The 25,653-nt window shown below is 47.9% G+C and overlaps 7 protein-coding genes across 8 annotated transcripts; 4 read left to right on the plus strand and 3 right to left on the minus strand.

Moving 5' to 3' along the window:
• Positions 1 to 1,425: 1,425 nt before the first annotated feature.
• TrAFT101_001566 (uncharacterized protein) lies at positions 1,426 to 2,256 on the plus strand (the record flags this gene model as incomplete). The annotated part of the gene is made up of 1 exon (XM_024907746.2): positions 1,426 to 2,256. One exon carries the CDS (start codon positions 1,426 to 1,428, stop codon positions 2,254 to 2,256), a length of 831 nt encoding a protein of 276 aa, XP_024762677.1.
• Positions 2,257 to 2,258: 2 nt separating this feature from the next.
• TrAFT101_001567 (uncharacterized protein) lies at positions 2,259 to 2,561 on the plus strand (the record flags this gene model as incomplete). The annotated part of the gene is made up of 1 exon (XM_066126362.1): positions 2,259 to 2,561. One exon carries the CDS (start codon positions 2,259 to 2,261, stop codon positions 2,559 to 2,561), a length of 303 nt encoding a protein of 100 aa, XP_065982463.1.
• Positions 2,562 to 3,674: 1,113 nt separating this feature from the next.
• On the minus strand, positions 3,675 to 8,446 carry TrAFT101_001568 (uncharacterized protein). The gene is made up of 6 exons (XM_024906280.2): positions 7,877 to 8,446; positions 7,589 to 7,814; positions 7,481 to 7,537; positions 7,123 to 7,395; positions 6,805 to 7,054; positions 3,675 to 6,751 (listed from the first exon to the last, which is right to left on the minus strand). The coding sequence occupies exons 1-6, from the start codon at positions 8,326 to 8,328 to the stop codon at positions 3,753 to 3,755; spliced, it is 4,257 nt and encodes a 1,418-aa protein (XP_024762678.2). The 5' UTR covers positions 8,329 to 8,446; the 3' UTR covers positions 3,675 to 3,752.
• Positions 8,447 to 9,123: 677 nt separating this feature from the next.
• On the minus strand, positions 9,124 to 10,542 carry ATG33 (Autophagy- protein 33). The gene is made up of 2 exons (XM_024907747.2): positions 10,272 to 10,542; positions 9,124 to 9,967 (listed from the first exon to the last, which is right to left on the minus strand). The coding sequence occupies exons 1-2, from the start codon at positions 10,329 to 10,331 to the stop codon at positions 9,437 to 9,439; spliced, it is 591 nt and encodes a 196-aa protein (XP_024762679.1). The 5' UTR covers positions 10,332 to 10,542; the 3' UTR covers positions 9,124 to 9,436.
• Positions 10,543 to 11,425: 883 nt separating this feature from the next.
• MPH1 (3'-5' DNA helicase) lies at positions 11,426 to 14,990 on the minus strand. The gene has a single exon (XM_024902383.2). The coding sequence runs from the start codon at positions 14,846 to 14,848 to the stop codon at positions 11,546 to 11,548; it is 3,303 nt and encodes a 1,100-aa protein (XP_024762680.2). The 5' UTR covers positions 14,849 to 14,990; the 3' UTR covers positions 11,426 to 11,545.
• Positions 14,991 to 15,422: 432 nt separating this feature from the next.
• On the plus strand, positions 15,423 to 18,396 carry TrAFT101_001571 (uncharacterized protein). 2 transcript variants are annotated; one of them, XM_024907748.2, is made up of 3 exons: positions 15,423 to 16,367; positions 16,544 to 17,986; positions 18,056 to 18,396. In XM_024907748.2, the coding sequence occupies exons 1-3, from the start codon at positions 15,897 to 15,899 to the stop codon at positions 18,092 to 18,094; spliced, it is 1,953 nt and encodes a 650-aa protein (XP_024762681.2). In that variant the 5' UTR covers positions 15,423 to 15,896; the 3' UTR covers positions 18,095 to 18,396. The 2 variants fall into 2 exon arrangements, with proteins under 2 accessions (XP_024762681.2, XP_065982464.1); XM_066126363.1 differs by having other exon boundaries at positions 15,423 to 17,986.
• Positions 18,397 to 21,562: 3,166 nt separating this feature from the next.
• TrAFT101_001572 (uncharacterized protein) lies at positions 21,563 to 25,648 on the plus strand. Its single transcript, XM_066126364.1, has one exon. The coding sequence runs from the start codon at positions 22,418 to 22,420 to the stop codon at positions 24,677 to 24,679; it is 2,262 nt and encodes a 753-aa protein (XP_065982465.1). The 5' UTR covers positions 21,563 to 22,417; the 3' UTR covers positions 24,680 to 25,648.
• The last annotated feature ends 5 nt before the right edge of the window (positions 25,649 to 25,653 follow it).

Raw genomic sequence — 25,653 nt, forward strand, 5'->3', positions numbered from 1 at the left:
GTAAGGGGTGTCAGCCAAGCATATATATCCGCCATTACGCTTTCTATTATGGGGATTTTCAGCCTAATACTATTCAAAAGTATTAGATTCTTCATTTTACCTTCTTGATCAAGCCGAATTGAGCGGATATCCACAGTTACGTTTGCCATATCAGCCGATATGCTTCCGACCGTTTTTGATACAGCAGATGTAATATGAGATAAAATATCGAGACGCTGCTGGGCTATGAAAGCGGTTTGCCTAGTACTCATGAGCATGATTTCTTTTCTAAGTACAATGGTTAGCAGAGCGTTAAACCGAGAGACTTCCACATTTAGAGCATCAATAGCTAAGCCAAGGTTGGTTTTAAGATCATGGCAAATCTCTCTCAGCTTGGCGAGCGTGCTTTCTTTGAATGGATAAAGCAACCTTCGTTTCGTGTTTTCTAGTCGAATTCACAGCTTGTCATCCGCCTGAGTTGAGCAAACCTTATCAAGCTTTTTCGCTAAAGTATGCAGACATTTCGTGCAAAGGTTTATACTACTCTCGACCACAGCGATGATGTTCTGGTCAAATTGACACTGGCGAATAGTTAAATCGATTGCCAGAAGCATCTTGGCCACATTCTCCATGGAAGCACACATTTGGTCGATGTCTTCTTGAGAGTCTCTGAATGCATTGTATTATGCCAAAATACCCTGACATACACTGACCCCCAATGATATTAGGCCTGCAACACCAGATGCGACGCCGAGAGCCTCAGCCATTTTGTGAGGCGATATTTTGCATGCTGCAGAGAGGAATATTCAGGCTGAGCTAGAGGCCTCGACATGGCCAAGATAAAAATAAGGCAGCATTCTGCTATTTGCAAGGTACACGTAAGAGCATGACATTGAGTGCTACATGCACCAATCTAGTGCCCTACATGTACTTACACATGTGCTACAACCAGGCACGGGCTTTCCAGGCCTCCATAAGCTCGATGTCCTGTTTACTCTGTACTTTGGATCCAGTATTGCGCCCCGTGCGCTAGATCGCGACCGACTTTCTTGCCGTGCACTTAAAAATACGCTCCATATGAACCAACCATTGCAATACTATGTATATGTAGTTGATAATGGCCCTGTTTTCTATCCTTTCCACTCCTTTCTCGCCCTTCTCTCTCAGTATCTTTAATCCAAGGTGGAGATGCACTGCACTTGTGTAACTGAGGGGTCCTCCAATACACATATTGATGTATACATCTGCATATATTTTTTCGATCTGTAGAACAGCGTCCTTCTTCACAAATCGAACTAATAATACGCGCAAGCCACAGCCGATATAATCTCCCAGCGGCCATGAGTGATCAATAACTACAAACCCCACAGGCCAGACTAGAGGAAATCGTCTCCTTCTACCTTTGTAAGACTCACCCAACATATCTTGCAACGCATCACCATCTCAATGCCACAGCAACCAGTGCGCATCATTGGAGCGGGAATCGGAGGCCTAACGCTCGGGCGCTGTCTTCTCAAGCACGGGGTTCCAGCGGTACTTTATGAGCGAATGCCTTCAACCCCCCGCCATAGTTATGGCGTCACGCTTCACGCGTCGTCGTATATGCCACTTCTGGATATCCTGGGCCTGGATGAACTCACCTTCAGGCGTCGTACAGCCGTAGATGGATCGCTGGGTGGTAATGGGAACATTGAATCGACATCCATGGTCTATCCTGGGAATCTAATTTCCACCTCGTTTCGCGCCCATCGCGAAAAGCTGGAGAAATTGCTTAGCGAGGGCCTCGATGTCCAATGGGAGCACTCCCTAGAAAAGGTGGAAGAAACACCGTCGGGAGTGGCCTTATACTTACGAAATGGACAAAAGGTTGAGAGCTCGTGTGTTGTTGGAGCTGACGGACCGCACTCAAATATTCGAAAATCCCTCTCTCCTAACACGCCATTCGGTATTCTCCCATATGTCGCCTTCAATGGCAAACGATGGGTAAAGCGTGCTGTATTCGACAGCATCTACGCCCCAGCATTCAAGGAGTCAAATGTTATCGAGATGAAAATATACGACCTTGTCTTGAATATATCGGTTAATGAGCAACAGGCAGATGTGGTGAGCGTGAGCTGGATCTTCTCGCGTCCAGCCAGAGGCTCTACCGATCCTCTTCACAAGCCCAACCGCCCAGTGTCAGGAGCAACAGATATCCCAGAGGAGTTTTTTGACGAAGTAGCGGCCCTTAGTGGGCTGAGCCAGCCATTTAAAGAAGTTTTGATGCAGAAAAACTGAGGATGGAGAGGGTTTTGCATTGGCTTATGCGTACAGTTCTCGTCAAACAGCAGGAGCTTCACGCATTCGCCAAGAAGGGCATCTTTTTTATGGGTGATTCTGTGCATGCAGAGCCTATCCTAGGAGGAGAAGGCGCAAACAATGCTATCATGGACGGCATCGAACTTGCAAAATGCATCTCTGCCTCTGGCCCAAGTGGTATCCTATCGTGGTACGAATCCAGATATCCGGTATGGGAGAGGGGCATTCGCAAAAGCGAAAATGCCATCATTGCGATGCATAATAGCCAGAATGCTGTTCTCTAGCGATAATCTCTAAAATAGTTCTTATAAAAGCTGATCCGATAATAAGTGTCTGGTATCTACTACATTCCCAGTGGCGCATTCTTTGTATACAAACATACCAGCGTGTTGTTAGACCTGGCTCTAAAAAGGTACCATATTGAAGAATACTCAGCGGCGGAGATGAGTTATCTGATTTGAACGTTATTTAACTTAATCAAGGCTATCCAACCTGGCCCGGGCCACCTAGACGGATCAAAGGTCATCTAGTTGGGGAACTGGAATGTACCAGGTCGTACCTGATGCTTAGAAATTTGCACAATTTGAGGATCTAGGTCAGTAACTTAGTTAATATGATAGCCGAATAAAAATCCAGAAAGTAAATGCTGCTTAACTGGTAGATTTCGCCGCCTCGCACTCCCAAGGAGACGATCATCCGGCCCGGCCCGGCGGCCCGAAAGAAGCCCTTGCCATTCATACACGCTGCTCTCCCCACCTACATGTAGTCACATTCAAGGCTCAATACTACTCTGCATCGGCGTTTCCATCGTGCAGGCCATGTCCCATTGTTCAATCATCCCAGTCCAGATAATCATGCTCTAGGATCAGTTCTTTGATCTTGCCGTTCCAAGTCCCGGCCTCCATACCCGCCACCTTGGCTTGCTTGTCATCCAGTGTCTTGGCCGACTTCTCAAAGTTCCGGATCGCCAATTTTGGTCACGTAGTGGATGGGGGACCAGCCGTCCTTGCTATGAGAGCGCCCATGTTGTCCAACTTGGGGGACATCTATCAGGGGCGTATTCCCATGGTTATCTTAAGTGACAGAGGGATCTAAGCTGTCATTGAACATTCCCTCCAGCGCGCCGTGCTCTCCCTAAATGCAGACATGGTGGAAAGCGTTATTCCCGGCGTTAGCCATCACATCAATCCCGGCCGCGTGCCGGATCAGGGTCTCGACACACTCCAGATCGTTCAAAAAGTCGAATAGAGGCGGCCGGTCATCAAAGGTCTGTGCGTTGAGGTGCTTGGAATTCTTGGTGCTGCGCTTCGCCGCGATGACCTCAAGTCTCTCGCCCTCCCGGTCCGACTTTAGACAAGGCTTTTGATCCTCGCCAATGTGATCTATAACGGCGATTCCTCCCTAGTGTTCCCGATATCTGGATTCATTGTTTTATAAGCTGTTTAATCTACCTAGTATCTATAGTTTTCGCTATATTACTGATAAGTAATATACTGTTCTTTCCATGTTGCCAGAGCCTTAACGGCTTCTTCTGTCATAGTGATCAGGTCTAGCCGGTCATGGAGTAAGTTCATCATATCCCACCCGCTATACCGGTTTTCTATCACAGCTTTAATAATCTTTTCTGTAATTGTAATCTCATCTCCTCGCCGGTCAAGGAGTAACGCCATAATATCCTTGCCCTCCCCATTCCCTGCTACTACTTCAAGAACCTCTTCTGTAATTGTAATCTCATCTCCTCGCCGGTCAAGGAGTAATATTATATTGCGTTTGCCATAAGGATTTCCTGCTGCAGCTTTAATAACCTTTTCTGTAATTTTAATTTCATCTCCTCGCCGGTCAAGGAGTAATTTTAAAACCCTATCTCTATTTCCCGCTGCAGCTTCAATAACCTTTTCTGTAATTATAATCTCATCTCCTCGCCGATCAAGGAGTAATGTCATAGTGCTCTCGCCACACCAGCTTCCTGCTGCAGCTTTAACGACCTCCTCTGTAATTGTAATCTCATCTCCTCGCCGGTCAAGGAGTAATTCCATATTATTTTTACCACTCTCATTTCCCGCTGCAGCTTCAATAACCTCCTCTGTAATTGTAATCTCATCTCCTTGCCGGTCAAGGAGTAATGTTACTACCTCCTTGTTAAATTCTTTGACAATAGTAACCAGAGCTCCTTTTGTAATAGTGCTACTATCTCCTCTCCAGCTAAGGAACAATTTCATCAACTCCTTGGCATTCTCCAGATTTCTTCGTGTAGCTTCGACAACTTCTTCCGTAATCTGAATGTTTTGATCGTGCTTCTCCAAAAGAAGTTCCATTATTTTTTTATCAAAATCTCTGGCAATAGTTGGAATTAACGTTTCTGTAGTCCGGAAATCTTGATCTTGCTGTTCTAGCAAGAATATTACCATCTCATCCCTGTCGTATCTTCTTCCTATTGCTGCTTCAATTACTGCCTTGGTGACCTTGATGTCTTCTCTCAAGTTCATCAGGATTCTCATAGTTTCAACACTAAATCTTGCCGCTATTGCAGCTATTGCGCCTTCCGAGATGTCCGTATCTTCTTTGTGCATGAGCAACTCAACGATATCTCTGCCATTCTCATGGTTTTCCGCTGCTAGTTGTACCAACTCTGCCGTAACAATAAAGCGGTCTTGAGACTCCAGTAACAAGTCCAGCAGCAAATCCATCACAAGTCTACCATACTTTTGGTTGGCTGCTGCCGCTTCTATTAATGCAGGTGTAATAATCACACTAGCGTCCTTGTCTAATAATTGGTGAATTGTTGTATGATCGAAGTATTTAGCAGCTGCATAAACAGCCCCTTCCGTAAGACGAACACTAGGCTTTCCGGTGAGAGACTTTATAAAATTATACCCTGCATAGCCGCGGCTTGCCGCTTCATTGATCATCTCCTCGGTAATAACATCGTACCTCGATTGAAACTCAGCTAACCATGGAATGTTGGCCATCGTTGCAATATCCCAGGCATTTTCTGCTTCGTCAAGATTCGCTATCCCAGCTGCTTCTCCCCATGCTAAGAGTTCTGGTGAGTGTGGCTTAGTCAACTGACTGATAATGCTGGTAAAAATATTGATATCGTCGTCGATCCTAATATGTCTGTGCCAATTGCGCGCGGCATAATGAAAAAACGGATAGTGACGAATTCTTTCATCCAGCTGGGCAGAATCCTGACAAGGGCCTGTTTCAACAAAGTCTGTAAAACATAAGTATGTCATACAGGTCTTTGCCAAATAAATGCCAGGGCGTAGGCCTCTGCAAAAGACAGCTTTAGCTAGATGCTCACTCTCAAGAAGGAAATCTTTGGCGCTCTGGTGTATGAGGTACACCTTCCCATTAACAATTTCTAAAATTATTCCAGCAGCACTAGTGATTTTGCTGTCCGTGAGATCCTGTATCCTATATTTTCTGATAGATTCAATGCTCTTAGAATCTTCCTGGATTGCAAGAGCATCTTCGAGCTCATTTAAAGTCAGTGCTCGTCGACCAAAGACTGTCCAGATCAAGAGCTTTTGTGTGACTTTATCATTGCTTTGCATGATTTGGTTGACAATGCTTTCGTAGAGTTCTGTTAGATCTGACGGGCTCTCGTTGATGATTTGTTCCATATCCGCCTCTGACAGTAAGGTCGTCACTGTTCTCAACTTCTTCAAGATGATTGAGATCCATAAGAAAGTCTGCTCTACACGGCTGCTTAACAAGTCGATTGCCCTGCGCTCGAGCTCGGCGGGTAGCCCTATGTTTTGAATCTTGCCAAGAATGAATACTTTGAGATCATCAGGACTGGCTTTAAGCTGGATGGACGGAAATCCTTTTAGGCTCCGACCTAAAACCACGGTCGGGCGGCTTGTTAAGAAGGCTTTAAGACTAGTACACTTTTCTCTCTTTCTCATGAGTGGTGGCTGAACGAGCGTCTCAATAAGCCCTAGTAGCCTTTGCCTAGCCTCAAGGTCCTGACACTCATCCAGGGCATCAATCACGCAGTAAACTGTATCGAAGATAGAAGAATGAAGCAATGCTTCTAGAATGGCCCACATCGATTCATCGGTTATTGTGGAGGTTTCGAGGTTGAACTTATCGGAAATGCTTTGGAACGCATGTGGTGCCGATATTAGTTGCTTGATAAATGCCTTTAAAGCGGCACTAATAGTGCTGTAGTTATCATCTTGATTGTAGAAGAAGAAATATATGACCGTTGTGCGATGGCTCGAATTATCAGAGAGCTCTTCCAGGTAGTCCAAAAGAAATTTGGCAAGAATTGTTTTCCCTTGGCCTGGCGCTCCGTATACCCATAAAGCTGATGACTCGGGGGTCGATAGCCATGGCTGAACTAATTCGTGTTTCAAGAACCAGCTAAGAGTGCCAGGTGTTGGCTTATCGACTTTGTTAATTCGGAACGCATAATAATCAGGAGCCTTGAGGGCCTCAATGTAACGTTTCTCCGAATCCGAAAGTTCTGTATTTTATTGTTTTAATAAATAACTTATTACTACTAGTAAAGTCACTTACTTCTCCTGAGTTGCGCAAAACGCTCTTGAATGACAATTGGTGCTTCAGCAACCAAGTCTCTTATTCTTGATTCTATTATGAGATAGTCATGGTTGGATATGTCGCTGAATTTGACGATTTCGGAATGATCTGCTTCTATCGATATTTGATCATAGACTTTCTCATTTGGACCAGCATGAATAGCAGATGTGAATGGAACCATCATAATTTTAGAACCAGTCCTTTCCCATGATGCAGTCTCCGAGCACCACTTTGCAGAAAAGTCAATATTCAGTGTAATGAAATGTAAATATAGTGTAAATATAGAAAATAGCATACCTTAACTGTCGGGGTCCTCTTGGTTTCGTATATGCTTATTATCTTCGAACCGTCAAGTGTGAAATATTTGTTAAACCTCTGGCTAAGCATATTTAAAAATCGAGATGACTGTTTGAGATCTTTCACCAAATCCTCGTTGGGCTGTCCTTTGACCATGTACATCAAGCTTGAGTTTTCAAGGCCCCTGTTAGGAACAGCAAAGAGCAGAACAGCATAGCAAGACCTAAAGACAGATTGGTCATCTTCACTACCTTCAGATGCTTCAGCAAGGGCCTGTATTAGTACATAGTTAGTCGCAACCTTCTAACAGCGCAAAAAGCTCTAGTTGAATAGTGTTTCCATGGATGTTCCATCATACCTCTTTCACAACAAGGCCACCGAGGCTATGTCCAATAAGAATGAGAGGTCGATTTCTCTATAGCATTTGAGCTTTAGTCTTAACGTTTTTGTTGGATTAGTCCCTTACTGTGTGCCCTGATCGGATCGTTTTAATAGACTCAAGCAGCCTCCTTGAGAGGTCAGGGATGGATGATTCAGACTGGCTCCCAGGTAGTTTGGTATCGTAGCCGTATGTTAGAATGCGTGCATTTGGAACGGCTTCTGGGAGGAAATCTCGTAGCCACATGTCCGGTTCTTTTTTCGATTTCCAGGATCCAAATGCATGGCCGGCAAGTCCAGTTACTGCAATAATGCTAGAGGGGTATCAGCAATCAGCGCTATGGGCTAGGAGATCTCCGAGCAGCAAATGACCTACTCTACAGCGATATCATGTAAAGGATCAGCGAGTGGTGTGAGGCCGAAAAAATCCAGGTCAACCTTCAATCGGCTGGCATCGATGCCAATTTCACGCTTGATAGCCGTCTCAAGCTCGCTCGGGCTTGGGGCATTTGCGAAGGTGGCAGTGGCCACCGCATATCGCTCAGCGTGGGCCGTGGCCGCAGAATGTGAGTACGAGAATCCAGTCAAGGTCCATTTGAGCTGGCTGGCAGTACCTTCAGCTTTGATGGGCAGCCTGGTCAAGATATCTCGAAACCCGTCCTTGTCCACCCTTCGAGGTATGCTGGAAATCCTAAAGGCCAGGGATCTGCGGGAGCTATTCGATGGCATAGACGAGCGTTTATTCCCTGTTGATAGACACAGCCATGTGAATACGACGCCAGTGATGCCAGCTAAAAGCAGAACAAGCTCGGATCGTATGTTGTCCATCACACTTGTTATTATAAGACATAGGCTTTAAGCTTCGGATACTTTCGACAGTTGTAAGTGCTGCTTGTAAGACAAAATAAACACAATAAAAATAGAATGGTTATATAGTCGACAGTCAGGTCAGGAATAATGTTCGTCTACGGTAGACATCCTCTTGGCGGAAAACACAATGGTTATCACTACCTCCACATAAGGCGCAAGGCAGAGCAGGCTCTGGTGCGGGGTCGCGGTAGAGGCTGTAGCTCTGAGAGGTCAGTCTGAGTAGTCAGCTGCATAAAGGCTTTTCATAGGATAAACAAAAGAATCAGGCATGAAATAATAAGTTGAAATTATTCCTGTATTTTATAGGTCACAAACTATACGGACGGATTTGTGGCTTGCATTAGCTACAGTCACTCGAAGAGATATGGCGGGGCTGTAAACCATTAAAATGGTACAAGTCAAATCAATATTTGCCAGCAAATGCGCCCCTGAGTCGCGGGTAATCCAGGGCTTCATCACGTGGACGTTTTCAGGATCATTTTACTGGTTATCTGAGTATTGACTGACTGTATGGTTATGCACTCGATCCCTGTATAACGGCGGCGAGCGTGGCTGAGGTTGGAGGCACCTTTAATACAGGGCGCGTACATCACCCCTGTCAGCAACGATGGTGCTGCATCGCGACTTAAGCCATAAATAAAGCTATGCCTTGTTGATTGGCCAACCAAGTGAGGGATCATCTGTTTGATAAATCCTTTTACTTACCGCATGGGATGAGCACCACTCATATCATAAATATTGCGAATGATTCGAGCGGCCTTTACTGCCAAGACGTGATTCGTATTGGATAGCTATGAATAGTAAGGGTTCAAAATGTACAGACTCATTAACATGTATCTTCCATAACCTGACGTTTGTAACTTTTTTTTTTCTTTTCTTTTATCCTTTTTTTTTCTGCTTTTTCTTTCATAATGCTTGATGAGGGAGTGGTGAAGCCACCTCGCGTTGAGTTGCAAGGACTAACTTTCCAGATTGTTGATACATTGTTCCAATCCAGCCACTGGAAAACATAGCCAATCAGACTTGCCGCAAACATCTTACAAAGTTACACAAGCCAGCTCATGGCTTAATAATAGCGGATGGACCTGGGAGCACCATCACCCCAGAGTCCAATCACGGACAGCACAAAGCCAGCCGCAGCAAAGCCAGTCCTGGCAAGGTATGCTCTTGCGGCACCGTCAATGTTGGCTCTAACCTCCTCGCCATTGATATCTTCAAGCTCTGACTCGCTAGGCAAGTCTCCCTCGCTGTGTGAATCACCCAAGACCTCATAGCTCGCTTCCATCCTGGCTCTGGATGATGTGGCTTTACGCGCGCCGGCAGGCTTCGAAGTTGAGGTAGCTGGCTTGGGGATGTAGCGAGGAGCTACGGCAGACAGCACAGCGAGCAGGGACGTGTAGAAGAGGTACGGGTGGCGAGCATAGCGCGGGGACAAGACGAACGACAGGAATAGCGGAGCGGCGGCAAGAGATGAAAGAGCGAGGACTGGGAGACGCAGAGCGGATTGGAGAGAGGTCAAGGCGTGGGCGGCGGAAGATGATGATGGGAGGTTGACGAGGGTCGGAAGAGTGAGGGCCGAGACGGTATATGAGACACCCTGCAATACCGAAGAGTCAGCACTAGATTCATGCTCGATGCCGAAGACTAGAGGTGAGACTGCTTGGTAGTGATGATGCGATTGATTGCCGTTTTGCTGCTGCAGTTTCGATGCCTCTAAATTCGCAAAACACAACGATCATTTGAAGCGGCGGCTAAAGCTGCGATGAGGTGGTGCAGCCGAATATACGGCTTCGCTATGAGATGAGGGGCAGTCGGCTATTTTTCGTCGTTGCTACCACGGCCCTTTCTCCTCGAGAAGAGCACAACAAATGAAAGAGACATCACAGCAATGAAGCACTCACCGTCAGCAGGCCAAGGGACACTGTGCCCACAAATTTGAGGACCGAAATCCCCTTTGCCATGGCGATTGATTGTAGAATCTGGTTGCGATCCGAGGTGGGGGGGGAGGTTGATGGGAAGAAAAGCTACGGAGCTACGGAGCAGTAGGGAGAGATGGTTGAATTAAGCTAGAAACAGGGTCGCAAAAAGAAATGGCCGTGCCAGCCTGATGGAACGCAGCTCTGCAGATAAGGCAGATAAAGCATTGATTCAGCGTCACGTCATGCCTTTGAAGCAAGCAACAGCGGCTGCAAGTTAGGCAGTTAGTTAATGCTAAAAAATTATGGAGACTGCTCTTGGGTGAATGACTAAGTTTTGAAGTGGGGGTTTCTGCGAGTTGAGCTATGTATGATCCCCACTTATTGCGATTCACGTGCTACGCGAATAGCTTTGCCGTACCACAGGTACAATTTTTCTTTTCTTGCTCCAAAACTAAACTCTTTCTTGGATATATCCAAAAACAAAAAGGAAGAAACAAAAAGATTCGCAGTCGCGCTTTTGATGTCGAAGCTTACCTACGTTGACTATCTAGTTTCTTTCCTTCTCAACCTTTTATTGCTACTCTGTTTTTTTTTTCTATTGACAGACAGCCAATTGCACAGCTGTAAAATGTATGTTTATTATCCTCCTATTTTCTCCGCGCAGCCATCACGCCTACACGCAAAACAACAACTCCTTCTCCTTACATGATGAACTACATATCACCCAATTCACTTTATAGGAAGAGCCGTCTGAGACTGCCTCCGATCGGCGGATGCAAGTGACCCTTCTGGGAAGCTTGGGGATGCTGTTCCTTGGTCGCTTCCAGCAGGGCAGTCGTGGGTACCAACGCTCAATTTGCATCGTCATATGCGCAATTGGGTGTTCCGCGACGGCCTTGCTGGCGGCGGTGGGGGTCGTTGTGCTTATACCTGGGTTTCTGAAAACTAGTTGAAGAGATGTTGTGTTTTTTGGAGCAATTATACCATCATATTCATTTCTCGTATGGGTGCTAATCAGCTCTTATTAGGTAAAAATGTTCGATCAACTCGACAATGTCTAGGCGATACTCGAACGAATTATCCATGCGACGCATATAGTCATGAATTAGTAGCTTTATAATCTTCTTGCACGCAGATAGTTGCTTTGAAAAATTTCAAAACTCTGTAATTTTAAATACCATGTTTTCTTCTTTGAACATTCCTTCCATTCAAGTCTTGCCACTGCTCAAAACTCCAGTGCCCTTTGATTGCCCATCTTAATAATCACTGTCATCGCTGTCCAAGAGTGCAGGTCTTCCCCGTCGCGCCCTCTTAGCTGGTGCAGACGTTTCGTTCGGCCGACTCTTGGAAGAGCCAACAAGCAGATCAAACTCGGGAACGTCTTCGCTCTCTTGTGTTGCTGTAAACTGAGTTGGTACAAAGTAGGGTTTTCTCGCTTCTGTTCGGGGTGTCCGTTCATTCGGCCGTATAGGTGATGTCGCCTCAGAATCTAGCATGCTAGAAGTTGCCTGGTCATCTCCCACAACAAAATCTAGCAGATCTGCCCCATCGTCCGAGTCACTCTCGTCCAGCAGATCACTATCTCTTTCACAGTCGTCTCCTATCTCATCGCTTCCAATGGCAGCTTTCCGTGAATATTTGCCTTTAGATTTTGCGTTCAACTTTTTCCGTCTCTTTGCCTCACTTAGTCGAGGTGGTAGCCCAGGCTCCTCCTCTTCGACATCTATGTCAAGATCAGAGTCAAACAGCTCTTCATCTTCTGGATCCAATTCCGGTGGGGTGGCAGGCCGAGCAATCTTTTTCGGCCGGGTCTTTTTGGTTGGTGGCTGAGTTTTTGGAGCTGAAATCTTTCTCTTCTTCTGCTGCTTAGCCTCACCTCCTGGGGCGCTGTTGTCCGAATCAACTTCAATCACTGGTCGCTTTCTTCCATCTGGTGTATTCCGATTATCGCTCGCATCGCTCGCATCCGTCTCACCATTATCAGAAAACACAAAGGGCTTTACTGGGATCTCGAGATAATCACTTGTATCCTCATCGCGACACGGCCTCACCAGGCTATCAGGATGCGCACCCATCTTCTGTAATACTTTGATGTAGCGTTTTGTGTGAGTCCCATGAGCAACTAGGGCAGTCGGTCGTAACTGTCTTTGTAATGTCGGATAAGCAGTCATGCTCGGCAAATCAGTTTCTTCAACCACACTACGGCTGAATGGTAAATTTCGATAAGTTCGATCGAGCTCATAAAGCTCATCTGAACCAAGCACAACACGCTCCAATTCAGGGACTGTGGTAATATCATCCAACTCCTGATTCCGCTCCGGCTTCGAGCTGGATTTGGACGAATGCTGCTTTGTATTTGGCGTGACCTTCATAAAATCACTGACCTTCTGAAAACCGGTCTGAACGCCATCTGGCATATGGAATTTCTTGGGTGGTTTTTTCTTTCCCTTGGGAACTTGTCGCTTCTTAGGTTCTGGTAATGATGTGTTCTGCGTGTTTTCAACTGGAATCTCCACATGACGCATGTCCACCTCTGGGCGTATATCCCGGGGGACAATCCTTGTAGAGAGATCAAACCGAAAGTTGAATCGACTGCCTTCGCAAATGAGCTGTTGCATTTTCTCATAGTTATCCTTTGACTTAGCAAATTGTTCCTCCTCTTTGCCTCTCATCAGGAGCAGCACAATGTTGCCTGCGCGCTTTCGTCCTGTTCTGCCCATTCGCTGCAGCATTCGAATAGGTGATGCTGAAGAGTCATAACATACGATGAGATCAACTTGACCAATATCCAAACCTTCCTCTCCAATCGACGTGGCGACTAAAACGTTGTAGGCACCGGTCTTAAACTTCTCAATGGTTTCTATTTGCTGTTTCTGCTTCATGCCTTCGCCGCGCTTTCCATCTGCCTGTCCAACAAAGACAGTAGCTTTTATGAGAGGCCGGTGGGTATTAAACATACGCACAATCTCCTCGGCAGAATCACGATACTCGCTGAACACAATGACTCGTGTTGCCTCTCCGTTGTCCATGAAGTGGTTCAACACGCAATCAGCCAGGGCGGTTAGTTTTGGGTGACCTACAAAGCCATCCATCTTGAGCCATCCAGAAATCTTATCCATCATTTCTTGGAAGCTAGTACTGTCAATGATTTGGCGTCTGTACTTGGATCCCTTGTCACCCTTCCCTTCCTGTTCACTGCGGAAGTCGACCATATTATCGTAAAAAGGCCGGATACCATGATATTGCAGCAGTTTGATTGAATGAGCAAGGCTGGTCAGCACGCTGAATATCGCCCGCATCATAAACTGAACACCTTGATTTGTACGATGCCCGCGCGCAGCAAACCACTCCTTCTGCGCCTGTATCAAGCCGTAAGTTGTGAGAGCCATTGGATTCCGTCCATACCATATATTTTGGGCGCTGAGCTTCTCAGTCAGTGGCTTGAGGGCCTCAGTAAAGAGCTCTCCAATAAGATTGATCTCATCTGAAGGGTCGAGAACTATTTGGTCGATACTCCTCTGATGCACATACTGCCGAATATCCAAAGACTCTTCGGTTCTGATTTCGCAGTGCGAGATCCCCAGATTATCAATTACCTCTTGAACCGTCTCAACCTTTGATCCAGGTGTGGCCGTCAGAGCCAATACTCGAAAACTATTAGAAAATCGACGAATAAGTTTTGTGGCTTTGGCATACGCATATTCTCCCACCGCACGATGTGCTTCGTCAATGACAATAAGTCCAATGCTTTTTGGGTCTGCGTATCCGTGTGACAAATCGTTGAGGAGGGTCTGCGGTGTCATGAAGAAGACTCGTCTCTTTTCCCACTCATCGCTCCGCAGTGCAGGAGCAATGTCGCCAGTAAGAAGCGTCGTCTCCGATCGAGGAATTCCCGCAATGTTATAACAAGCATCAATTTGCTGAGTCACAAGCGGTTTGGTCGGCGCCACAAAGACGATTTTGGCCGTTTTTGTCCAACGGTAAAAGTTCAACATCACTGTGGCAGCAATAAACGTCTTTCCCAGGCCTGTTGGCAAGGCTACCAATGTGTTGTTGAACAGGCTGTTCCTGACAATACTGTACTGGTAGTCGCGAGTTGGCCCCAAATTTGTAGGGTACACCCAAGTTTTCATCGCCTCTCTGTCAAGCTGATGCGGACTGGGTTGTTCAGGAGGCAGATCAGCGCGATAGACCCTGGTAGTCGCAGGTTGAGATGCGCGAGGAACATCATCAGTTGCTGCATGGCCACCCCATAATGTAGTCTGCCTAAAAGCCCCCGAGTTCGTCCGACTGAAGCCAGTGCGTGCAGTTACTGCCGGTCTTGCCGATGCCTGCACGTTCTTTCTGGGAGGTTCCGGTGAAGAGAATGCATCTGAAGGTAAATCATTGAGTTCCTGGGCCGCTCTCTGCTCATCATTCAATCCAAGAGAGTTATTCGTATTAACTCTGTTGGGAAAAAATGGGGATACAATTTGTTTTCCATTAGAAGACGAGAATTGATCAAAGGCAGCAAGCATATCCTCATCGGCGATATCGTCATCGAATTCATCGGAATCCATGGTTGTTAATGGCCATGCGATATGGTCGCCGAATATCAAACAACCCTCAGTCGCATATTTTGAAAGTATCTCCAGAACATAGATGAATGCGTTGGTCCTTATCTCACCTCTTATAATGATGATACTAAGTCGCGTAAAGTACGCCGTAGATCTTCCCTTTATTCTCCAAGCCTGTGTCGCCAATGCAACGCGCCATACGGTCACCAAGACGCGAAAAAGGTACCATATCACGTGGTTTTAATGGCTGAACCTTGCATTTCGGCGGCTCAAAATAGTACCTGCTTGTAGCAGCGCCTGCATATCAGTCTTATTCTTTGAGCGTTTTTTACAAAAGAAACCGCAGTGAAAAGAATTTACATCAAAATAGCCTACTGCTTTCAAACAAATGAAACTGCATTTACCACTTCTTGCTCCTTTTGTTTGCTTTCATGCTAGCGATACAGCAAAGAAGTCCTTGAATCAGAACACAAGGCAGCGCGAAGTCCACTAGGCTGCAATGGGCAATAGTGCACTAGGCAGGAAAAAATCCGGCTGGCAGCCTAGGCCCGGCAGCTGAATTCAAATCCCCATGATGCGCCGCCGCATTTCTTCTCCCAACAAACTCAAAGCGAAACTTTACTGCTTCGTTTCTTCAACAGCGCACAGCCGCTCTTGTACGGCATCTCATAAAGCGAAGCCCTGGATTTTTCTAGTAGTAACCAGATTTTCCATCTTTCTCTCAGAAACATCCACCCGTTCTCGTCAAGCCAGTTGCCTCGATCGCAGCCGACGTAGCCTCGATAGATCGTCTTGAACCTCTTGCGCTCTTGCGCCGGGTCAGTGTGGCTTCTCGCTGAGCCAGAGCGACGACAATCATTCAACAAATTCTCGACAATTTCGTCAAAACCACTCCTTGGTCGTGTTTGCGCAAGATCCAACTCGAATTTCAAGGATCTGAGCTCGATCCGATACGGGCATCATCAGCGGCGCCGCGCGGACTTGATATCCTTCCCTTTCAATCGAATCCACGCCGAGCATCCAAATTTCAACATCCCTGTGGGATACAGCTATGGCTCCCCGCGGAAAGAATCAACCGGCTCGAGAAGCCCGAAATCCTCTGGGCACAAAGTCAAGTTCTAGAGGCGGCATTCAGAAGAGAAGAGGTCCAACTAAGACCGACAACGATGGAGATCTTGACATGGACGCGCCTTCCAAGCGACTAAACAGAGGTTCTACAAATGAGCCAAGTGGTAGAGGACGGCCTTCAGGAAGAGGCCCGTCGCGAGGAGCTGCAAAGGTAGCTCAAATCGTAATGAAGCAACTAGGTAGCGGCAACTCCTCGGACCTATCAGCTCGGATCTCACGGCCAACTAGATCACGAGGAGGTTTTATTGAAGGGCTTACCTGGTTGAGGATCCACGGTCTCAAACAAAGCAAGGCTGCGTCCAACCCAGACGGGGGTCTCTCTGACCTGCTTAGCTTCATGGAGAGGAAAGCCTCTTCCCTTTCAACCGGACGAAGACGACACACGATTAGAAAAGTAAGTTCATCATTGACGAGAAAGCAGGGGTGCCAACATCAAACGACGTCTCAGCTGCTCGAATGGCGACTGGAAGACAAACATCTCTGGGGAGATTCTTCGCGTCAAATTTTATTTCGCCCCAGCGCTCAAGGTTGAATATCTTCTCTCTTTTATTAGCTGCTAACCCGCCACAGTCACATAGAGCTGGAGACTACGTTTTCATTGGAGCAAACAAGGAGGATGCGGATGAATTTCTCAAGATCAACGCTCTTACATTTGCTGGTACTAAGCTGGAGGTAGTAGAGTCTAACGAGGATTTTGCGCCTCCCAAAAAGGCGACGGAATCGCCAGAGACTGCAGAGTTGCGCTCAAAGCTGCAAGCTATCCTCAGCCAGCGCTACATTGGTGACAACAAACTACTCAAGCTCGATGCTCTTGCATCTGATGCGGAGCTAGTAACCCTGGGCATGTTTGAAACTCGAGAACGGGCCCTAAAGACTTTCAAAGGCCTCATGGCTATCTGCGATGGTCTTTTCAAGACACCGCAGGAAAAGAAGGACGCTATTGAAAGCATCAGTCTTGCTAATAACAGCATTGACGATGTTATTCAAGTGGAGTCTGTGGCATCATCCTTTCCACAGCTAAAGAACCTTGACATGAGTGGCAATCAAATTAGCAATATGGAGGGACTCAAGCGATGGAAGGGGAAATTCAAAGAGCTCGAGACCTTATATACAACGGGGAACCCGATCGAGGGTGCGGACGCCAACTTCCAAGCGACTTTGCTGGAATGGTTTCCCAAATTACGAATTATTAATGGGATTGAACTTCGTACTGCACAGCAGATTGCCGAGCAGGAGGCCGCCCGTCAGCCAAAACCGATCCCACAGAGCGGACCTGATTTCCGGGATGTCAACGGCATTGGCGAGCAATTCCTACTCGATTTTTTTGCAGCCTATGACAGCAATCGCGAGGCACTTACATCCAGACTATACGACGCCGGCAGCCAATTTTCCCTGGCCGTTGACGCCGTCTCTGTCAGGGACCCGAACGCACCACCTCCTTTACCTTGGGCAGCCTACATCAAATCATCTCGCAACCTCCAGAAAATCACGACTTTACATGCCCGATCACAACGACTATTCAAAGGCGCAAACGCTATTTACAACTTATGGAGAGACCTTCCCATGACTAAGCATCCCAATATGAAGGATGAGCTAAGTAAATACATTATGGACTGTCACCCACTGCCAGGCTTGGCGGACCCCACGGGCCAAAGCCAGTTGGGTGTGGACGGCCTGATCATTGCCGTTCATGGCGAATTCGAGGAATACGACCAAAAATCAGGACTTACTGGCAAGCGAAGCTTCTCTCGTACCTTTGTGCTGGCGCCGGGCCTATCCGGGTCCGCTCAGATTCGGGTCGTCAGCGACATGCTCTCCTTAAGAGCATACAGCCCCCTTCCGAACGTATTCGTAGCACCATCATCGGCCCCTGCGGATACAGCAAATCACCATCAAGCAATGATCGCCGAGCTGTCAAAGCAGACAGGCATGGTGCCGCAATACTCGGAGATGTGTCTGTCACAGGTCGAATGGGACTTTGGCAAAGCTTTGGTCATCTTCAACGAGAAGAAGGTATGTTACAATTCATTTTCTTGAAACTAGTACTACTCAAAACTAGAAGCTCATATTTTTTTAATACAGTCACAACTACCACCAGAAGCATTTGCCTCAGCCACCTAGAAGGGCTGTTTCAAGTCATTCTGCATTTGGCAATACCCACACTGAGCGGTTAGATAGAATAGATTGGCAGGAGAAATGGGGCTTGTATGGAGCTTTTTGTCGTTTATAGGGTCGGGTATTTATAGAGATTGGTACTGTTTGGAGGTAAGGGGCTTCGTGTATTACGTGTACGGAAAAGGGAGGGGAGGGAGAGGAGGGATGACCAAAAAAAGGTCCATAATAGTTGCGGGCAAAAGAAAACAAGAAATACCTGCATGGTGATAAGTCTTTGGGAATAAATAGATGCCACAAAATCATTAAAGCTCATATATTGTCGTTCTTAAACTAAGATTGTTGCGTTATCGATGTGGCAATTCCATGCTTCAACTTTCCTTGACAATACTGCCTAGCGGTTGGCAATTGCATATATGCTAACAAGTTATTAGATTGCAGACTTCGTAGCGTCATTTGGGCTCGCGCTTTCAACCAATCAATTAAAGCGGGAGAGGAATTCACAGCTTAGAAGCTTGAAACCTCCTATCCGCGCGGTTTATGAAGCCAAGAGAACGTTACGCAAGTCGCTGGATGCAGCGGCTCAATGCCAAGACTACGTGCAATATTATTAACAGGGGTTGTCAATCTGCCTATTTTTTTTTTTTTTTTTTTTTTTCCGTTATGCGACCGTTTGAAGCAGCGATGTGGTTTGTGAGAACATAGCATAGAGTTATATACCTTGTATGCAGACACGAGGTCTTGTATACAAAGCGCTGCTTTGGACCGCCGTCAACGTTAAGAGATGAAGCAGCGGTAGCGATGGCTATGATTGACTATTCGAGCACTCGGATATAATTTTGAGCCACCTGTTTAAGCGGCCCCTACGGAGTATATACCGCCTATATACGAAGCATGTCGGATACCTGAAAAATGGAGCAGGCAAATACGAGCAAGTACTTGCACCTGTGGGAGCACAAGCCATCTGCCAATAGCAGAGTGCTAACTACCTACACCAACAGTCTTAGCAGTCACTCGCTGGGTCTTGGAATTGGCATATCAAGATGCCTACCCTGTACATATTGGCCATCGATATTTTTTCCTCTTATTGGTGGTTTAAAGTTTCATTTGGTAGTTGAAGTTTTTCCTTTGTTAGTGATCAAGAGAATCAATCACTCATATTCATGAGTAGCCATCAATAGAGAGGCTGGTTGACTCCACCACGTCCCACGAGCTGCATCGCGAATAAACTTACAACCAGCCATTTTAAGGGAGTAGATAGGCCTACATTGGATTATTTAAACATTAAAAAAATCTCATTCATTTTGGATTTACGGGCGCGGTTATGGATCTGCGCACCCAATGCTCACTGCTTTGTCAGACTCTCTTGTAAAGTATCGATGCTGCTTCTAGCCTAGATCTTCATCTGGTGTATCGCACCGATCGCAGATATCTGAATAGCATTCGATATGAAATGATGGAATCAGCCAGGGCATACAAAGAAAGTAGTATAGGTTATTGCTAACCATCAACTCGACTTGGATACAAAGCGCTGGAGATGGCTCTACCCCCAGTCCTCCCACTACTCCATTATTAGCATTTTATCCGTTCATCTCCATTCGGTCAATCGTTTTTTGTTTCTCTGCAGCAAACGTGATTGACGCGGAGTCTCAATTCGATGCAGGTGGAGTGATGGCCGTAGATGGCCGAGTCCAGTTAGGGGGCTTGAACAATGCATGCAGAGTCAGGGTGCATCCCTGGTAGCGCGTTTCACAGTGATTGAAGTCGGTGGGGATGAGGGACTGGACTGCAAGCGATCACCAGGAGTCTGAGAATCCCCAGCCGGGAACGGATGCCATGCCCTGCGGTGCTGTTGACAGAAGATGGGCCAAAGACTCCATACAGTAGTGCTGTATGATGCCACTGCCTGGTGGAAGGCAACACTGCAATCTCAGCAGCGCAGTTTTGGGGTGCTGCGGAGGAAATGGCGGTGCTCAGCCCGTTGACAGCCCGGTTGCACCTGAAGCAGAGCTCATGGCGCGGATTTGGTTTTAGGGAGCAGTCAGTGCGGTTTTTTGGCTGGGAGAGGGGCCTTCGTGTGAGGATAGCTCGTGCTTGTGGTGGTTTGTACTAGTTCGTGGATCGCGACTTGAGCGAGTTGTTGGCTGATACTGCGCTTGTACTAGTACAGAGGGCATTATACGGGACACCCAAACCATCGTTGCGGGCTATTAGAGCGAATGCGACTCTGGGCCAGGGCTGGTAATTACTTCAGGCGCCAGCATTTATCCGTATTCAATGCCCTCCCAAGCACTCGTATGAGCCGTTGCCAGCATCTGCGTCTCTGGTAAAGTGCGGATACGGAGGTGCTAGGATTCACTAATTCGAAGGCACTGGGTGCATAGCACGCGAATTGTCGGGCTCAAGCGAGGGCTGTCCAGGTAAGATGCAAAAGCCCACAGGCGGGAGAGGGTGCTGCTGTTGATGTCATTGGCGTGTGCTGGCTTGGTTCAAGGGTCCATCGAACCGTGACGGGGCCGAGAGACGAGATGAACAGAACACACTGCCCAAAACACCAAAAAAAGAACCAAACAAAAAAATAAAGCTGGTGCTAGCTAGCCCGTAAGACGACTGAAATTGCTTATGTAGGTGCTTATTCTTCCCCTCCTTCACCGAGCCCTCGTTCGACGCTCCGCTTCTCGCATGCGGGCTTCATGGGATGGAAATGGAAACGCTTCATACAAGCAGCACCTGCTAATAGCCGCTATGCTATGCTGGTACGAGGAGCATGGACACCTGCATAGCACTAGCACTACTTAGCTACTAGGTAGTAGCAGCTCTGCAGGCGCCAAGGCACTTGAAGCCAGCGGCGTGATTGGCGGCTACCCCTTTTTCACCTAAAAAAAAGTTGTCACCCTTCAGGAACGAATCTTGGCGCAAGGCAGGGGCTTTGCTTGCACGGCCGGGTCGTCTGGAAGTACCCCGGGGCCGAGGAGTACCTGTCGTTAATGCTGCGCTCCTCCGGATTGCAGGTACCATGACGTCCGCTGAAACCTGGGGCCTACCCCGGGACTGCGCCGATGGAACGCCGCATGCGCCCGCTGATTGGACGACGCGAGGATGATGCACCGCAAAACACCAGCGATCCCTCCCCCCAGCTCGCCGTGTAGCGGTACCTGAGCTCCATTCGCAGCGCCTCCTGCCCATCCTCGTGTCTCAAAGCGGGTTCCGCTGGCCGAAAACTAGAGCCCAGGAAGGTAGGACGCAGGGAAAGACGCTGGAGGACAGGCAGGGGGAGGCTCGTTCGTGCGCTCCAGCATGCAGAGTGCGCCGACCTGGTACCTGAGCGCCAGCGCCGGCCAGGCACGGGCGGCGTGTACCGGTACCTGACATGCGGCCAGGGTGGTGTCGCAGCGCAGATTCTGTGCAGCCCAGCTCTCTCTCTCTAATCCTCCTCCTCCGCCTCCTCGCTTTCGCCTCTCTGTCTTCCCTTTACCTGTGGCTTGGTGGCTTTTTTTCCCTTCTTTTCGTGTTTGCGTTCGTCTTCGCCTTGACCTGCCTTGCAGACGCCGTAGCAGCAGCTTCACTGGCCGTCGATTTTCACCTGCTGGCTGAGCTACACTTTCTCCCTTGTTGCGTCCTTTGCTTGTGTTTTGTAAAGTCGAGTCTTTCGCGCTGCTCTTTTTCGCCTTCTCTTCTCTTTCCGACTTCGAAACACCAAGATATTCGTTGCCGATTCTGGAATCTCCGCCGTTGATACGTCTGGAACGAGAGCGTTGAGAAAACGTTCATTTGCCCTCTTCACTTGTTGATTCACCTTGTTGATCGTCCCGACACACGGCCTTGCTCTTCTTGCTGAACGAAAACCTGCACCACTTCCGACGACTCGCCACGATTGCGCCTTTAGACCACTAGATCGAGACTGTCACCACTACCACTATTCGCTCTTTTGAAAACAGAAAAAGAAAACCAACTTCTCTACAGAAATTACTCTCGCACGCCTGCTTATTAGATACATTCGTTATTGTTTTCATCGTACTGTAATACGTTCTTGTCGCTACTTTCGTAACGACTGCCATTCATTTTTTTAGTTGTTTGCCCGCCGATCGACGCTCACTTTTGGATCACGGGCCCTCTCTATTCACCAACCTACACACACACACACAACACCCAACAGCAACGACTTGGCAGTGCCCTCGTTGCTAAGCTAACAAATACCTCTTGAAATTAGAGACGCTCTACGTTAAGCACTGGTATCACCGCAATGCGCTTATAGGAAACGACTTCTACAACAAACAACAAAGATCTCGATACCGTCCTGAAGCTACCCTTGTGATTCCTCATCGAAGAGCAATGTCCTTACCGAAGCCCCCTTCGTCTTTGGACAACTCGTGCTCTGTCATTTATGACAACACGCTTTATTCTTACTCACCTCAGGGATTCCTGTCCCTGTCTTTGGAAAGTGGTGCAGAATGGAAGAAGCTGCCTTCGGGAGTGGCAGTGACTGGGGGAGTTTGCGTCGAAACCAACCCCACTGATGCTGCTAATGCTGCCCTATTCATTGTTGGAGGAACCGCTGCAGGCGATTACAATGGACTCCAAAAGTACACCTTTTCGACAGGCAATTGGACAACCATCACTCCTTCGGTTCCGGTCACGCAGAATCGTTTACACCATGGCGCCACCTATATTCAGGCCGACAATGCCATCTTGGTTTACGCCGGTAGCCAAGACGGCAGCGCTGGTCCCTCCTCACAAACATTCACCATCGATGCTTCTGAGCCATACGGAGCTCGCTCGTTTCCAGCTAGCGCCGTGCCGGCTGTTTCTCCCTTCGTTACGAGCTGGACCAACGGTGATGCTGCCATGATGAGCGGCGACGGCAATGATGGCAACATCTACTGGTTCAATCCTCAAGCCGGCTGGAGATATTCTGGTGCTGGCTTGTCACAGCCACTCAACAAAGCCTCGGGCTCGGTAAATGCTGTGCTGATTTCTGGAGATGATGGGTCGAAAAGTCTCTATACTTTTGACTTGTCGCAGTCTCCCAACGCCGTCACCCGTACCATCGTACAAGATGCCGCCGGCAAACCCATCCCCAACTCAGCTCCTGTTCCTGCAGGGAGCACCGAGAAGCGCGCGTTGACTCTGGGCAACTGGCCAGACTACAACTCGACATTGGCTCCTACTACCACTCGAACAAACTTCGCCATGGCCCAGGCACCCGACGGCACTGTAGTCTTTTCTGGTGGAAACGACCAGGTTCCACTTGCTATTTTCAATGCCGACAAGAATGGCTGGGTCGATGCGAAGGCCCTGCTGGATGATCAGCAGATATCCATCCAAGATATCCCTTCATCATCAGCAACTACGGCGTCGAAGACCAAGACCACCTCTAGCGCGCGGCACACGTCGACAACACACGCCACCTCAACTGCAACTACGGATTCTCCTTCGACAACTGGCTCGTTTACCGGCACTGCAACGGGCACTGCAGACCCTAGTATATCCGACCTGTCTGTCCCTGCCATCCCAACTGGCAGCGGTAGTGCAAGCTCCGACTCTGGTCCTAGCTCCAACGCAATTCTTGGCATTACTCTCGGCACCATTGGTGGATTTCTTGCGCTCCTTGGCCTTATTCTGCTCCTTCTCCGCTGCCGCAGAAGACAGCAGCTTCATCCGGAAACAGGAAAGCCCAAGACCCCCCCAATTAACGAGAAAGGCAATGCTACCTTTGCGCAGAGTACGTTTGCGAAAGGTACTCTCCCTCCACAAGTGGCAAAACAGTTCAAAGGTCATCAGCACACGGCATCTTCAGAGTCAACCTCTTCAATGGCGATCTTGATGGGCCGTGTGGGCCAGCACAAGCCAAGAAAGCTCAGCAACGACTTCAAGAGCCAAATTAGCAAGCCAATTCTTCAACCACAGCAGGCCCCCATTCTTTCGATCTCTGACGAGAAGGGCGATACTTTCGAACATTCAGCCACTGAGCTTCGACCCCAAGACGGACTAGCAGGAGCAGATGATGGCACCCGAAGAAGCTCGGGCTGGAATAAATACTGGTCAGGAGGAAGTGCGCTGAATATTCTCGGATATGGAGCGTCACAGCCACCTTCACAAACACCCGCACAAGCACCTGCACAGAGAGTCACGGTCGTATCGGATCGAAGCTCTCACTACTCACAGGCACCTACCACTCTTAATGCCAGAGCAACACAGGATTCAGCCACTGTCCCTCCTCTCAACTTTGAAGCCCCCCCTGGGATGAACAGAGTCAACACGGGAAGCCCTGTGGTTTCATCCTACCCGGATATCCCCTGGAAAGAGGGCATGTCGGGTAAGATTGAGCGACCTGTCTCAGCAGTCTCGGCACTGTCAGCAACGTCGTCTGGCTATTCAAGCGGAATCCCTGAGAGCGTACAAGAGTCGTGGGATCCCACGCATGCTGGAAAGTCTTGGGGTGCCAACCGTGCTCCCAGCAGTGCATATGCTCCCAGCATAGTATCCAGCGCTCAGCCCCAAGGACTGGGCTTGAGCAAACAACCTCAGCTTGCCACGGCGTCAACATCAAATGACATGAGCTGGCTTAACCTTGGTGAGAATTCACGGGTGTGAGTCAAACGACATGATCATGGAGCAAAGTCTTTTGAGCGAAATTAATTTTTTTTTATGAATTGGTTGGCTTATATCCTCGAATTTATTTTGGGCGCGGTATTCTCAGCGGCATGCCGCTTTAATTTTCTCTCACTCTCTCTCTCTCAATTTTTGTTTTATATTCCTCGCGGCCCGGAGCAGAGCAAATTCGTGTGTTCGTAATAGACATTGTACCGCCGGAAGCGCTGGTTCCTTTGAAAGAAGCACTACGCATCGCAATTTCGACTTGAGTTAACCTGGGCGCCTAGATCTGTGTCCGTTATCTTGGCCTCACCGCATAACTTGGCGTCGATATCTCTGTTTGGACATATTGGACTCATACTCTTGTTTTCTTTTCTTTTTCTTTTTATTTTTTTTTCTGTACATTCTAGAAGCTAAGGCCCGGGCTTGGCCGTTTTCCTTGCGTGTCTTGCGATTGATGTTACCATCTCCCTATAAGTAATTCGCTGGATGGAAGTTGGAGCAAGTAGACGTTAGATGTGGGCATGGATGGGGTAGATGTGGATAGAGTTGATGTGGACAGGGGTAGGAGGCGGATGGGAAGAAGGAGGATTTTGATAGAGCGAGGAGCGTGGGTATCGCTGTTAGGTTGTGGGTAGTTGTTGAGAGTTGAAGGAGGAGAATGGGTAGAAGAAAATATGACAATATGTGTGTTGTTGCTAAGAGTTAGCTCGATTTTACAATGTGAATGTGAGCGACTATGAATCTGCGAGTTACTATGGCTTGGTGACGTTGAGCAACGTTCCGGCAAAATCTCTCCTATCGATAAGGCGACCATTACCTATCACACAATGCAGAGAGCATTTGGCCAATTCGTGTACGATTCCCTGTTCCGAAAGCCACATGCACCTATTCAGCCGGAATGCGGCACGTCAAAAGGATGGCTGCACCCTTTACATTTACGGAATAGCCTTGACCAATGGGGTTTACGAAGC

Source organism: Trichoderma asperellum, chromosome 1 (assembly GCF_020647865.1).
Source record: "Trichoderma asperellum chromosome 1, complete sequence".
Classification (NCBI taxonomy): domain Eukaryota; kingdom Fungi; phylum Ascomycota; class Sordariomycetes; order Hypocreales; family Hypocreaceae; genus Trichoderma; species Trichoderma asperellum.

Excerpts from the sequence above, each read along its gene's own strand:
- ATG33 (XM_024907747.2), bottom strand. The coding sequence starts at position 10,331 with ATGGCAAAGGGGATTTCGGTCCTCAAATTTGTGGGCACAGTGTCCCTT. Across the intron at positions 9,968-10,271 it reads TGTCCCTTGGCCTGCTGACG|GGTGTCTCATATACCGTCTC; the intron begins GTGAGTGCTTCA and ends TCGGTATTGCAG.
- MPH1 (XM_024902383.2), bottom strand. The coding sequence starts at position 14,848 with ATGGATTCCGATGAATTCGATGACGATATCGCCGATGAGGATATGCTT.
- TrAFT101_001568 (XM_024906280.2), bottom strand. The coding sequence starts at position 8,328 with ATGGACAACATACGATCCGAGCTTGTTCTGCTTTTAGCTGGCATCACT. Across the intron at positions 7,815-7,876 it reads TTACATGATATCGCTGTAGA|CATTATTGCAGTAACTGGAC; the intron begins GTAGGTCATTTG and ends ATACCCCTCTAG. Across the intron at positions 6,752-6,804 it reads TTTTGCGCAACTCAGGAGAA|AACTTTCGGATTCGGAGAAA; the intron begins GTAAGTGACTTT and ends AATAAAATACAG.
- TrAFT101_001571 (XM_024907748.2), top strand. The coding sequence starts at position 15,897 with ATGGCTCCCCGCGGAAAGAATCAACCGGCTCGAGAAGCCCGAAATCCT. Across the intron at positions 16,368-16,543 it reads GACGACACACGATTAGAAAA|TCACATAGAGCTGGAGACTA; the intron begins GTAAGTTCATCA and ends AACCCGCCACAG. Across the intron at positions 17,987-18,055 it reads TCATCTTCAACGAGAAGAAG|TCACAACTACCACCAGAAGC; the intron begins GTATGTTACAAT and ends TTTTTAATACAG.
- TrAFT101_001572 (XM_066126364.1), top strand. The coding sequence starts at position 22,418 with ATGTCCTTACCGAAGCCCCCTTCGTCTTTGGACAACTCGTGCTCTGTC.